The sequence below is a fragment of the Neocloeon triangulifer genome, unplaced genomic scaffold (genome assembly GCF_031216515.1).
Source record: "Neocloeon triangulifer isolate White Clay Creek 2 clone unplaced genomic scaffold, ASM3121651v1 ptg000002l, whole genome shotgun sequence".
NCBI classification, from domain to species: Eukaryota; Metazoa; Arthropoda; class Insecta; order Ephemeroptera; family Baetidae; genus Neocloeon; species Neocloeon triangulifer.
The window spans coordinates 1581927-1597474 of NW_026775545.1; the positions used below are offsets into that span (position 1 = coordinate 1581927).

The 15548-nt window shown below is 39.0% G+C and overlaps 1 protein-coding gene across 1 annotated transcript in view; it reads right to left on the reverse strand.

Annotated features, from left to right (window-relative positions):
- LOC132205519 (zinc finger protein 704) overlaps positions 1-15548 on the reverse strand; it is a 55972-nt gene that overhangs the window by 30026 nt on the left and 10398 nt on the right. The window contains exon 3 of the mRNA XM_059634611.1: positions 9012-9154. Coding sequence (XP_059490594.1) covers positions 9012-9154 — 143 coding nt within the window. The remainder of the gene's footprint in view (positions 1-9011; positions 9155-15548) is intronic.

Here is a 15548-nt window from a genome sequence, read left to right on the forward strand (position 1 = left end):
AATGTAATAATGCAGTTACTTTTTGATAAGAGGGAAAAATCCACCGGTGCACTCTCGATTTTTATCGCGCTGCAGATTGGTGCAATAAATTCTCGGCCGCAGATTACACGGACAATGGAGAAGGTCTTATTGGCGATGGGCGGACTAGGTTCTCCCAGTTAATCCGTGCATGTACGCACGAGGAAGATCTATTAGAATAGATTAAGTCGGGATTTATTGGGGCTGTAAATGAAATAATCGGTGCGCGGCGCGTAGGTCGTCTCTCTCGCTCGTGAATAACATAAAATGTTGCGATAATAAAGTTATTACGTATTTGTATACAACATGCACGCAATGAGGGCAATTCAAACGAGAAAGTTGGCAAAATTAATCCGGATAGATAAAGAGGAAATAAATCAGAATTGTATTACAGCAGGAATTTATGCCTTGAAAAAAAGACAGGAAAAAGGAATAAATAAAGGGCTCAAATAAAATGGATTTTTTCTATCAAATTTTGTGAACTAAAATTTGAGCTCATGATCTCAATAGCGGTATAAAAATTATTATGAATCATTATATTTTAATTTAGAATTTTCAAATTATTAATCTTTTTTTTTTTGGTGGAATTTCACGATTCATGGTGATTTGAATTCAAAGTCAGCTTTTCCTTCATGGGTTTTGTGAGTTGTTTATTGTTTAAGAAAAAAATTGTTTTTCGAGAAAAAGCTGACTTTAAAATCACAATATTAATTTTATGCAAATAAAAAATTGATTGGTTGAAGACATTTTCTTTTATATATTATTTTCTTCTTATGAAACATTTTTTGCTAGTAAGAATTGATTTGAAAATTATTGAACATAAATTAAAGGAGTTTGAATCGCCCTTTTTTATATTTGTGTTTGTATGTGTAAATCATAGTGTGCGCGATATATATTTTATATATACAGCGTATTATAAGCACGAGTATATAAATACACGGCGGCGTCAAGGCTATTTTGCGCAACATTTCTGCGAGGTGTGCGTGGATATACAATATTAGCCTAGCACACGTTCCATCCTTGCACTTCCAACGAGTTGCGTTTGCGAAACTCGGCGAGATTGTGATGCCGGCCGGCAGCGAGGCCGCGACGTGACTTGTCGGAGAATTTGCAAGCGTCAAAAATCGCGCTTCTGTTTACGAATTCGCGGTGCAGATTTTCTGTGTTGCGAAATAATATGTTATGGGCGCGGAGGGATACAAAAGTGAGCAGCAGGAAACCAAAAGTGTCGTGCGCACTTGTAGGAGAGCGAGAGAGAGAGAGAGGAGGCGAATATTGATCTTTGAACGAACGGCTCTCTCGCACACACTCGACCTTGGCGAGAACGTTCAAAGTTCACGCCATGGCTGGTTAATTGAATTTTTATTTATCATTTGGGAAATAATTATTTGTTTGGTTAATAAATAAATAAATTGCACTTTTAGTTTGAATGTATAAAATCAAAGCAGGGGGGCCATGTGTGTCGAGCGCTGCAAAAGGAATATAATGACACGCTTTAGTGAACATAAAAATGCACGCTGTGGGCTGCATCACCATGCATAGTATAATGTAAACAGCCGAGTGAGTTTATCTGGCGTATCTGATGATAAACATGACGTCACAACATTAAGTTTGGCCATGACGCCCTCCTATCTTTGCCATGATGCCTTCGACAAGGCCCTTTCTGCTCCTGAGCTGCGCAGATAAAACCCAAGAAAAGTTTGTAATTTTGCAATTTTTTTGTTTGCGCCAGATGTCACACAATCACAATTTGTTATATTTTTTTCTTCACATTAAACGAAATACGCACGTTCGACGTTGTATTTGATCGCAACTTTTTTTATATACACTGATAAGACCCTAGTTTTTATTTCTCCTTTTCTGCGGCGGACATGACACATGGGAGGGAGAAATTCAATTACGTCAATCAGAAGTTGCACATCATCAATTTGGTGCGCACATGTCGCTGCTTACATCACTCCGGCGGGCGAAATGCAGGTTCATCACAAAATAATAATTACACCATCCGATCTTTCTCTCTCGTCATGCTGTCTGCAGCAGTCTCATTATTTTGAGATGCTTTTTATCAGCTGCTGCACGTGATGGAAATGCAGCCGGGCATTATGGTGCTGTTATTGCTTTTTATCTCCTCGGGGGCCGTTATCAACACAAAGACTGCTGGCCATTGTCTCGTAATTATCTCCCAAGTGCACGGGCATTCGCTGCATTTCGGAGCGGCTTCCGAGTAAACACTGCTGCCCGCGTACACGCTGCAGGGATTTACGTCACTTTTTATATCGGTGGAGAGACTGGAAATAATAGGGCCCATTGTAGCAAGGGCGGATGATATTGGCTTTCGAGAACAAAGTGGGCCATTGATTGTTTGTTTTCACGGGCACCACCACTCTCGGATTAAATCACTTTCTTTATTGCTTTCTCGCAGCGTTTTATATTTATTTATTTCGGGGGCAGGTGTTTTGCTCTGGAATTAAAAAAAATAATAATAATAAATGCAGTCTGGCAAAGATTAAAAAAAATTATTTAAATATTTAAAAATAATTAAATCAAGTAATTGAACTCTTTGATCCGTTGAACAGTGGGGGAAAGAGTTTTTTTTTTAAATATATAAAAGACTTGTATATAATTTCCATGAAATCATCAACTTTTGACCAAGTTAATTTCCACCTATATAAAATTAATGTTTTTGAGCACGGAAACGCCATTAGGGTGTCGTCAGAATCCGTGATTACTTCTCACAACGGGTATTGCAATTTTCCTGCCATAAACCGAATCTTGTGTATTAAATTGAGCAGGCCATTAGTTTTGGAAATTTACCACACACGTACGTACGTATACAAGGAAGTTGCAGGTCACAATATTGACCGGTTGCCCATTAAAAGGCAGGAAAGAGGATTTTATTATTATTCGGTGCGCGTCCCGTGGCATGAGAGACACGCACGGCCGTTTTATTGAGGCACCTTCCTAGCACCTCTCTCTCTGTCGGGTAGAGCGAAAAATTTCGCAACATTAGTCGGCAGCGGCTCGATTTCAGCACCGAAGAGAGCGCCGCGCCGCGAAAGGCCTACCTCAAGCGCAGGCAGTGTGGCCTATTCGCAAAATGTGCTCGGCGCGCCGAATCGTGCAGCTTGTATATGTGTGCGGCGCCATTGCGAAAGTGTGCAAATTTCGCCAACAGAGAGACTGCGCCATTTCGGCGCGCCTAGAGAGAGCGAGAGTGTTCGCCGGCCAGGGTTGCTGATGCTAGAGCCGCCCTTTCGCTCTCTCAATTGCGTCGTTCGCCCATTGCGTAACAACTGCGCAGTTCGCAGAAACGCTCGCTCTATCGCGAATTCCGTCGCCGGCCGGCACACACCGCCCACGCCATCAACTCTCTTCCCGGAAAATTCATTTACGTTTTATATACACGCTTTGGATTCGGCGAAATGCGGATCAAAACCTAGAAGTTTGTTCCTGTTAATGTGGTTGTGCTTGCCGCTTTTCCGGATGCATTAGCCGAGTTTATTAAGCTTTTAAAACCGTGCATTTTTGAGGGGGAAATGAGTAAAAAGCTTTTTAAATAAACCAGATTAAAAAATATTTATAATTCAAGACTGCAAATTATTAAATATTATGGTGATATCAATTTAAAGTCGGCTTTTCCTCAATGGGTTTTGTGAGTTGTTTATTGTTTAATAAAAAAAATACATGCGTTTTTTTTTTTTTAAATTTAATTGTCAAATTTTTTATGAAATACTTTTTTTGTGTAGAAATGTAACCTTTCAAGTTTCAATAATTTTTTGACGAAAAAGTGTTGATTTAAAAGAAAAATATATAAAAAAAAAAATGGTTTTTGTACTAATTCTTGCCAAAATAATTTCACAGCTCATGAATTATGGCTGCAGCCGAAACATGTAACAATATCCTAATATTGTTTTTTTTCCTTAACATTATACAAGTCACAAAACCCATCCAGGAAAAGACGATCTCAAATTCAAATCACCCCCGAAAGTGAAATTCTACAACAATATTAAATATTAATAAACTGATTTTGAGAGCCTTGCATTTTTTTTTAATTAGTTTTTGATATTCAGTTTTCTTCGCCAATTTTATTTTACCCTCTCAAATACTGCGATAAAATAAAAACTTCTACATTTGCAAATTCCAGCAGCTTTCTCCGCAGTAAATTTTATCCTTTTTGCGTTTCAAGCGCCAAGGTCGGATTATTTGCACACTCTCGGCTCATTCGAAGGTTAGTACCTTCGCTTGCAAAAACGTTCACAATTAGTTGCCATTGACGGCTCAAGTGGGAGATTTTTTTCACGCAGATTGTCCTAGGCCTTCTCTTCTCTGAACTTGTTAAAGAAAATCGCCGCCTATTTGCGACTGACGTCAGAAGGTAAACTGCCCAGTAGAAAATGACTTTGTATATTACTTGATACGTTGAAGAAAATGAAATTTTCACATCGAAGGCTGTTACTTTGTTTAGAGAAAGGCTAAAAGATTTCATACTGAGTGTGATTGCTTAATAATCCCGAGAGCTAGAGAGAGATGAATAATGTCGCCTATTGTGTAAAATCCACACACTCAGCTTTCCCGGCTTTGGACTAATATCGCTCGCCACAGAGAGAGCAGTGACATGAGTTATTACATGCATTATGAATGCACACATAACTTTGTAGCTGCGATGAGAATAATAAAAGTGAAATCAATATTTCAACTCAACTAGATTTATCATTTGAAACGCGTTTTATTTTAATGTGCGTAAAAAACGGCACGACATCAATTCTCAAGACAAATTGTTTTTTTTTTATCAAATTTTGTGATTAATTGATAATGCGGTGGAGTTCCGTTTGAAATAATAAAACAAAAATCATCAGAGTGCTCTCGATGCTGACAGATGACTTTTTCGGGGAGAAAGCCTCTCTCGACACTTAATTACAAAAATGGACGCAAAACAAACAGGAAAGAAAAACATTGACAAAACGTCCTCATTTCGAAAGAGGTTCGTGGATAATAAATAAAAAAAAAGAATTTGTCGTGCTCGCTCACTTTGGCCGTTGCTCTGGGCGTTTTTTTTTTATTATTCGGTCTGCCCCGATTTTATCGATCACGACTGGCAGAATAATAATTTTCACTTCGACCTGCCAAAAGTCGTTGGCCAGACGTTAATTTTGAGTTATGTGCCCCACTTGTTACAATACGGCCGGGCGTGCAAAAGAAACTTTTAATGTAATAAAGAGAATAGCAGAGCCAAACCGAGATAGACTTTCACTCTTTGTGTCGCGAGCGAGAGATTCGCGAGGCGCAAATTGAATTTGCATGATAGTTCCTTGAAGTGAGGGCCAAGTGCATTTTTATTCATGAAGGCGCATGCACTGCTTTCACAATTGTTCTCTTCAGCTGTCGTGAACTTTTCTATAAAACTCTTCAAACAAAAGGACTTGCGCGTGCGTTTTACTTTTTGCAAGAGATTTAAACTCTAACAAATGAATAAAAATATAAAAAATAGCCCCAACTTGCAGATTTAGAATGAAAAACAAGATTTAATAAAAAAAAAAATGGATTAAAATTTGGATAAAAAAAATGAGTGGAATGAATAATTTGATTCAGAAGCAAAAATTATCTTTTCCCTCTGGTTATGAATTTTAAATAATGGAGAATAAATAAAATTTTAATGAAATTTAAAAATTGATTACTTAAGTTTCTTGATTTCAGTAAATGATCTCATTTTCATCCGCTGTAATCGCGAATTGTAGGTGACATTGCAATCTGATCCACCGCCGCTGGCAACAATTTGAAATAGAGAAAATGTCAGTCTCGTCGCGCGCCGGCCGGTGAATAATGAGATGCACCAGCGTTACTCATTATTTTCACGCCGAGCACGTTGCATAACGAGCAGGAAGGGTAATAAATACGTCCCAAGTGATGTGCATGGGCGATCTCACGTATTATGCAATTTTTATTATTCCGTACACTTTTACACCGATCACGCTCAATTTGAGCCGAATGACAATGCAGATCGCGAACACGAGAATGCTTTTAAGGAGGAAGTTGAGCAAAGCGGGCATAATTTATTCGCCGGCTCGTTTTCCCTGCGAAATAAAATACACACGCCCGGAGAAATGGAGAAACCTGTTGAGAAACCGATTGCGGAGAAATTGAAAAATTGATAAAAGTAAATGAAAGTGAATTTAAATTGGAATAAAAATAAATCATCTTTGATCATTTATTTTTTACCAGAAATTGTTTGTTCTTATATTCATTTATTTATTGCAAATAAAATGAAATCGTTTATAAATGCAAGAACGATCTGATATAAAAACAAGTGCATATCATAAAAAAAGGCTGCGCATCGGCAAAAAGCATAAAATTATCAATAAATCGCGCGCAGTAAGCGGCGGGGCATCTTTCAGCTGTGCCAGATGCACTTTCCGCTGCAGCTGCACATTTTATCTCGCAACAACTTGCGTTTGAAAATAATGAATCAGCCACCTGTGCATCCATCATCTCTGCATTTCCGCAAATAATAACCCTGGCTGCGACCTTCAGGGTCGACACCGAATGCAGCTGATGAGGTGAACAAAATAAAAAAAAGTGACGTGCACGGGAAATGAAGCGGCGATTTCCCAACGTCCGTCACGACCTTCCTCAAAAAAGCTGGTGCTGACGCTCGAGCCGCTTTTCCGGCGCTGCTGGAAAAGTGTGAGTGGCGCGTGAACATACAGAGCACTGGCCGTGGTCAATGATCGATACAAGCAAGCGAGCGGCCTTGGCGTTGTGCGCCAATAAAACATGGCAGCAGCAGGTTGTTGATCTTTTTGAGGACGCCGGCGATAAAGAAGCCAATCGCACACCGAAACAAAGAAAAAAAAAAGATTTCTTCACAACAATAATGGACTCTAATTTTCGCTGATAAGCGAAACTATTCTTTGTTTCCTTTTTTTTATATATATTTTATTAATTTCGTTCGGCGAACAAAAATAAAAATGACTCGATCGCATGTTTCTTGCCGGGGTCATCAAAAGCATTTGACTCGTCGTTATAGTTAATCTCAAATAATTTCGGAGCATAATAATTTCCATGTCCGTTCCAACGAGTGCGATTAAAAAGCAATTTATCTGTCGGAAAAAAACAACACCGGAGCGGGGAAAGGTTTGTAAAAATTACACCGGCGGGGATAAACGATGCTTTCGTCTGGTGTGCACGAGGAATTAATCAAAATGCAAAGGGCGAATTGCTCAATCGAGAGCCAAAATAAAAGTGGCATTTAGCTTGAGCCGGTCTGAGCAAGCAAGCCGGCCGGCCGGCGTTGAGTCTAAACAAGCGAGGCACGCCACACTTTGCGCTGGCTTGGGTCGTCAAACTCTGCGAGCGTTGTTAGGTCATTAGCCGCGCAAGAAAAGCACAGCTCGGCAGTGTGTAGTAGGCTTTGAGAGTTGCACGCTATATTATGATGATCATCAACATGATCATGGTGGTGGGTACCGTTTTCCGGCAACTGCTACTTTTCGGCGAGCACCGCGCGCAAAAAAAAAATAAAACATAAAAGCCAGCAGAAAGGTCTGAGACGCCCTATTAAAGCGAGCACAGGAGTGTAATTTCGGCATTGAATTTTTTTCTCTCTTTCAAGTTCTTTTGATGTTAAATTGATTAAGTGCAGAATTACATGTTAAATTTTACTTTTTCACAGAGGGCTAATTTCATTGCAATGACATCAAATCATAATTTATAAAAAAAAAATCAAGATAAATAATTTTCTGACCATTTTATGTTTCCCACACAACAATTTTACTAAAAATTTGTAAAAATAGTAATAATTATAAGAATAAAATTTATAATAGAATTAATATTAATAAAAATAGTGTAAAATAGAAAAAATAATATATTTTATTTATCTTTGTTGTGCAAAAATGTCCCTAACTCATTTTAATTCCCAAGCCTGTTTTTGTTGTTGAGCTTCTTGTGCCGGTTCTGGTGGAAGCAATAAAACAAAAGCATTTAACCGATTCGGCCGGGTGACGCAAGTCGGGCAAAATGTTGCAACCACAAGGGATTTTCCGTTTCCTGAGCGCGCAAAGCAAGTGACAATGACTAATGAGCGTATTTACTCTGAAAAAGTAGGCTTATTGTCGCAAGACTGACTGACTGAGAGAGCTGCTGCTTTTTGTGGTCAGGAGGGATTTTTGCAACCGCGACGTACACGACATCAAAAGCCGCTGCAGTGTCTTCTTCTCGTGATGAACTCTTTTTTTTCTCTATTATTTACAATATCACATGCGCGAGAAAGAGAGTGTGGAGGGGGAGGCGCTTTTGTGTTTTTCTCGTCCAGGATAAATCTTTTAAGGAGATTCTCGTATATATATAAAAACTGATGGGGTCTATAATTTAAAAGAGCTTCTGTGTTTTCCATCCACTTTGAATTTATGTATAAAACGATCAGCGCGACTCGGTTAGACCGTTGCTCAGCTCAGAGAGAGGAAAAAAGAAAAACAAGTCCGTTCATCTCGTATGGCGATGAAAAAAAAAGAACCGAGCGAGCAGGTTGATAGGATGAGGAAAGTCGGCCAGAGTGGTGCAGAAGATACTACGCACCTTCAACAGAGAGTTTAGTAATGATGTTTTGTGGCCGCAGGTGATTTCGGAGAGGAGAAAAAAATGAATACATCTCCTCTTTTTACGCGAGCTGTTATATTATATTATACGACCGAGACGCGGAGAGGATTGACTTTGGGAGTTTCTCGTCTTGCAACTTTTGGTCCGACGTGCCTCCGGGTTAGGGAAGGAGATTCATCGGCAGACATCGAGTCGTGTGTGTGTGTTTATTTTTTCTTCTTTTATCGCGAACACCTGACTTCTGCTCTTTTTTATTATTGAACAAGCAAGATCATGACTCATTCTGTCTGCCTTAATTTTCTTTAGCCGGTTCTTTCTGCGCCATAAAGCAATCAGCGTAATTGGTCTGGAGCGAGGAAGAGGATGCGGCATAAATTTTTATATGATTTGCGGGGACTTACCGTCAATGTAGTACGGCCTGGGGGAGTGAGGGCTGCACGAGAGGCTCATCAGCACCAGGGCGGCGGTGCACTCGTTCATGCAGTCCTGGTTGTTCTCGTCCGAGGGACTGCCGTTGCTGCTGCTGGGACGCCTTTTGCGCGACCTGCAATCACAAAAATAAAATATAAAATTCAAGAAAATCACAAAGTATACAATATAATTTTTTCCCCTAATTGTTCCTACAACTGTAGTGGTTAAAAATTTCCAATTGCTTTTATTAATTGCCGAAAAAGGCACAATTTGTTTCATAATCAAAGACTCGATTTGAAATTGAAATTATTTATTTATTATTTTATAAATTGGTTAAATTAATTTCAATGACCGAGAAGAATAAATAATAATAATTATGCAAAATTCTTTTTTTTCTCATTTTTTTTTAAATGTGTATTAAAAATTTGTTTAGTTAATTTAATTATGTAAAATTCTTTTTCTATTCAATTTGTTTTTTATTTTTTTAAGTAATTTTAAAAATAAATCATTATAATTGATCTTGCAGACTAATTTTGTTACTATTTTCTCTCTTTCTTTGGAGTGCCATAAATCGACTGCAGTTCCCCTGAGGTTTGATCGTTATCAGATCAAGAGTGAAAAATTGTTCTCCAGCGAAATGACAAAGAGAGATGACCGCGAGCAATGCATTATTCAGCAGAACGCGGTGGAAAACACTTGCTCCGTCGCGTCAAAGAATGAGCATCTCTCTCTCTCTATAAATACACAAAAAGCAGCCGAGATTTCGGCGCTTTCACAGCTGCTGCCGCTGCTTTTGTGCAAAGAGCACTCGTCCAGATTAAATGAAGAGCAGTTGTGTGGATGATGAATTAGACTCATTTTACACTGCCATGCGGACAACAATAATGCATCACTTCAAAAAATATATATAACCGATGCAGGAAAAAGTTTCGAGAGAGACGAAAATGTAAAGAGTTGGTTTCCTGAGAGAGCGGCGGAAGATTAAAAAAAAATCGTTATCACTTCCTCCGTGTGCATGAGGAAGCAATATTGGCTAGCAAAGGATACAAAACAGATTTCCCTTGCCCGAAGAATGGCCGCACGTGTGCATTGGAGCGCGAAACCTTTGGAAAAACATGCGCTCAGCCTTATTTAATTAACAGGAAATAATTTTCAACCTGAGCAGAGGTCTCGGTATAAAATAAAAGGCGCTGCTTGTATTTATATTTTCACTGCGGCTAATAATTATTCAAATTTCCTGCTCTTATCTATCTACAAACTCCCCCGGCCTTAATGCGGTGTGCGCACCCACCACACATTAGAATAATTTAAAACCAACACGGTCGCGGAAAACATCGTTTTCTCACACCAGCCCCCTATACTCGGAATGAGCTTTTATTACAACAATAACGGCGCATTTTGTCAGCAGCTCTTGAAGACTATTTATTTTGGCCATTAACTTTTACACACACACACACGTGCTGCGGCAAAAAAGTTCAGAAGTACCAACAAAGTAAAGGTCGTTAATAAACCTGACGGCTACTTTCTTGATTCCTAATAAATTTATGGAGCTGTGCACAACTTTTCTATAAATACAAGCGGGAGAGCTGCACGTGTGGTCTCTCACATGCACACACCAGCGAGTGCATTTTATATAAAAGGAGTAGCGCAACAGCATGTGTTCCCAGCCTCATTTCATGCTCGACAACGGCAATTGTAGATCAATTATTTATAATAAGAAAGTGCACTTGGAGAAAAAGAAGTTTTCTCGCACGAAGGATTCCTGCACTCGATCCTTGTTCTACACATGTGCTGCACACACGTATGACCAAGAAATTTAATAGAAAAGCAATTCTTCATCATTAAATTGTCAAACGTTATTTATATATGAGGCATTTGTCTTCATACAAGCAGTGCAGACAGCGAATAATATGCACGTAATGTATGGACTTTAAAGGTAAAAAACGCTGTCAATTCATTGGGTTATTTATGGCCTTGCCTGTGAGCAAAACAGCTCTTTTAACTTACTTATTGCTCGATTTGTATAAACTTCTATGACCACGCATAATGGCATATTCAAGGAAAAGAAAAATTGTGCTCGGATAGAAAAAGGAAAATGAGAAATGGAGGTTTTTTGTTGACGCTTACGTACACACAGGTTGAAAGGAGCAATGACATCAAAAGTTCATTTTTTACTTTTTGCCATGCTATGATGAAAGGTTGTTTTATTTCTTAATCTCATAGAATTGGAAATGTAAAATGTACAGCTACATTCAATAAACAAAAAAATATTAAATTGGAGATATTTTGGAATATTCTGTCAATTTTTAATGTCATTTTACAGTGCCAAATTTAGTTTTTAGTTTCCTGAATAATTTTTCTTTGTTACTTCTTTTCTAGCAAAATTGCATCTCAAAATTGAATTTGGACAAATTAACAAAAATTATAATAATAATAAAACTTAAGCCCCTCTTTTGTTGCTTGTTTAATTGTTAGAGTCTTAATCATTTGCTCTTTTTTTTAGTTTTGAAGTTCATAATCAATTTAGCCAAATTAAGTTTTTAACTTCATTTAATTCACCTTTTTAAGTATATAAATAACCACACGTGTAAAAAACAAAACAAAATTATCATCAACCTCAGTCCTCCAAGGCAATGATAAAAAGCTTTTCCTTTCAAAGTGTGCCAGAGGCTATGGTCGTTTTAATCAAAAGCGGAAGACCCCGCGTGTGTTGTGTGTGCGTTTAACTCATTTGTTTTTTTATAAAAAAATCTGCATAATCTTCGAATCGGCCTCAATGTGAAATATGCATACAAAAAGATTGCAACGGAACTGCCGTAAAAACTTTCCCATTGCACCAGCGGCTCTTGGGAGCGACTTTCACAAGGCTCTCGTATAAATAATTTGCGCGGTTAGAAAGCACATGCAGCCGAGAAGTGCATTTAGCCTTTGTGCACATTGACCGGCCGGCATTCCGAACTAATTCTGCTCTCTCGCGAGGCGCGCTCGTGGTTTATTATAACGACCGTGCAGAAATGCAGGGGTTTGTATATAGATCGATTGTGTGCACCGCGACGAGGGGCTGTGACCTATTTCCAGCCACGTGCCGACGGAAAAAGGGACCTTCCACTCTGCACACGCTGACCTATTTTCAAAGCTCTATCGATTGCCTGTTCTTAGCGCACCGCCATTATGGGCTCAAGTGGAGATATTATACCTGTGTGTAAAATGCAGCGGAAAAAATATAGAGTGGGGCGGCTGACACGGCGGAACTGCCAACTTTTTGCAGCGCAGGAAATTACTACGTGCTTTTATAATGGTTCTTGCTAGGTGCGAATCACGCTTTATAAATTTTCTTTCTGGGGCATCGTATTTGCAAATCGAAAAAGGAAGTTGTTTAAGCAAAGTCACTGACAATGCGTATTGATCAATTGAAATCTGAATCATTATTTATTGGTTAAAATAGCTTTGGCCTTTTGTTAACCAAATCGTTTGTGAAAATATACGTAAAATTTTGCAATTTAATTATCCTTTCTTTATAAAATTTTGAATGTTCAAAGGCTAATTTTTAAAGGTCGTTTGAATAAAAATTTGAATGTGACGCATTTGAAGCGAAAAGGTCAATCCGGCTTTTTACTCATTACAAAGCTACATGAACAATGAAAATCTGCCTTCAATAGGGGTGCGTCAATAAGCCTAAATTAGTCCCCATAAAAAGCAATATTGTAAAATATTTGTAAAAAAAAAATGCAAAATATATTAATTGTAAGTAACAATGAGTATATAATATAATTTACCACAATTATTCACATACTTCCGAAAAAAAAATACTGGCTGGGTCCGTATATGAGAGAATCTATTCTCGTAGCGATTCTCGATAAATGCTTCCCGAGAAGAGATTCTCGAAAAGTGATTCTCGCGTAAGGATTCTCAAGGAACGTTTCTGCCATTGAAGAACCACCACAGAAGCGTTCCTTGAGAATCCTAGCGCGAGAATCACTTCTCGAGAATCGCTGCAAAAATCAATTATGTTATATTCGGACCCACCCATAATCAACTATGATTTTTGTTCTTTCTTACATCTCGGAAGTAAATTGAGTGATATATTTCATGCAGCCGGATAGCCATAAAGTCCACTTCCTTATGTTTCACTATGCGCTACTGCTGACAGGGGATCGATTCGCAACGACAGTAATTGGAAATCTTGGATGAAATAGGGGGCTGAGCTGTTTTCAAGGGAGCTCATTAGTGGCTTTGCGCCGGCAGAAGCACGTAATAGCGAAAAAGTATCCGCACGGGAGAGAGAGAGAGCGGCCAGTTAATGAGGATATAGGGGTTGTTTGCTGGCCTGGTGATTGTTTACACCTGAAGCTCTCGGCCGGCGATCAGGAAGACCCACAACGGCACTGATATTACGCATACTGCAGGAAAAGGGTCAAAACAATATACGCGGCCAAAAGTGCGAGGAAAAACCCAAAGCCCCCTGTGATAATTGAATTAACTGCTTTGCACCAAAATATCAATAATCCCGAAGCCTGCCCCGAGAATTGTGGGTAAATTAATTGCGGAGGTTGAAAAAAAAATATGAAAAAAAAAATGCCGGGCGGCGTTTCGCCCCAGTTGCTTCACCGAGAGCTCTCGCTCTCTTCAATTCGCGCGCTGGCAATTATGAAAAATGCTCTTTAGCTTCACTGGCAGCGGACTGGTGACCTCGTTACTCGCAGCCGCACAGTTAAACACAACAAACGATTTTTTTTCGGAATGTGCTTCTCGCGAACCGAGTGGGAGAAAAATAAAAGAGTTTTGAAATATTCTTAATTTGAAATGAACAATTGAGAGCAGTTTTGTTGCACTTCAGCTACATTGGCCGCACCTCTAAAGCTCTTACAATGCTGCATTCATATAAATGCCAAGAGTGTTCGTGAAAATGTCACTGCAAGAGATGCGCCAACGGCGATTCATCACCAGCCGGCCGGCAACAAATTTTAATTATTCGACCGTTCAGCGTTTTGGCATCGTTTCAAATTTCAGCTGCTTATATTCATCTAAAAGTATACAATTTGTTGACGACGTTGCAAAACTCGCGAGTTATTTCTAAAACAACTTTAATTTAAATAAAGTTTTCAGTCTCGGCAGCAACACTGTCCGGTTGGCTGGTCTAATTTCGGCACTAAAGCGAAAGGAATGTTTCTGCGCCGCGTGAGTGTAAAAAACAACGCGTCGCTGAATGAAAAAATAAGCTCTTCGCTCTACTCGCGCTTGATTTCTTTCTCTCTCTGCGTACAATTTGTTTATTGGTGATGTCTGCGAGTTCCGCGGCTAAAATTAGCCCGCGCGCGTTGCCTAACCACCGAGAGAGCGGTGTCGTGTGCGTCAAGCCAAAACCTGATGCTCGCAAGACCGCCCGCGCTTGAGGCACCAAATTTATACACACGCGGACAGTCTGCAGACCAAACGACGAACCGACCGACACGGTCCACGCCCACAGGAATTTTTCGCCAGCACGGCTATTCTCATCATCAGGTGTGCGCCCGACGGCGCTGATTCACCCGGGCTCATGGAAAATATACACACAGATTTGCATAATTGCCAGCGGAGGTGAGAAAAAATGGCTGCGAGAGAGAAAAAACGGTATTGCCAAGCAGGGATGACCTCATAGGATCATTTTGATCAAGGGACAAATTTCTGAATTTTATGAAAATTCAAAATTCATCTCTATACAAATTAAATTATAAATTTCTTTTAGTTAAGTTTATTTAACTGTGCCAAAATTTGTTTGTGTCTTGTGTTCAGTTTTTTTTTTAAAGAATCTCTAAAAAAATTAGATAATTTTTTTTTTTTTTTTTTTTTTTTTTTTTTTTTTTGCTTATGGCACCCGTGAGCTTATTAGGCTATTGGGTCGGTCTCTTGCCGAAGTCGAGCACCCTTAGCACATTTGTGCTTCCCAACCAACCTGACCCTTGTTCGGGGGCTTTCTAGCAGATTTGGTGGTGCTCGCATGGGCCCCCCACCCCCCTTGAGACCTTGCCCCTTGCCCTGGCCTTGCCACGAAGGACTTGAAATGAAACGCAGGCATTCGCCACACAAGCTGAGTTCTTCCAGCTTGTGGCAATAATAATTATTAATTTTTAGTTCAGTGCCAAAAATTTCTTTGTATCGTGTTTAATTCAGTTTTTTTTTAATAATAATAATAATTTTTAAAACGTTTGCTTTTCATTGTGTTTATATTTTTTTTATAAACAAAAATAAGAATCTCATTATTTTGTTACTGAAAGTTTTAATTAATTCAATCTCAATTATTCTAATTATTATACATGTAAGATAATTTTATAATTGGTCAACTTTGCACTTCCTAACCTCAATTTCATTGCAACCATTTGAGCAATTTTCTCCACAGCAGCATCCCCTGCCAAGCGAAATTACTCATTTTCTATTCCCAACAAGACCTATATTTCGCACCCATAATTATTATTGCCGTGCGGCTCTCTTAATTGGTCGCAATTAGCTAACAAAACAAGCTTGGAACGTTAGTACGGCACACTTATGGC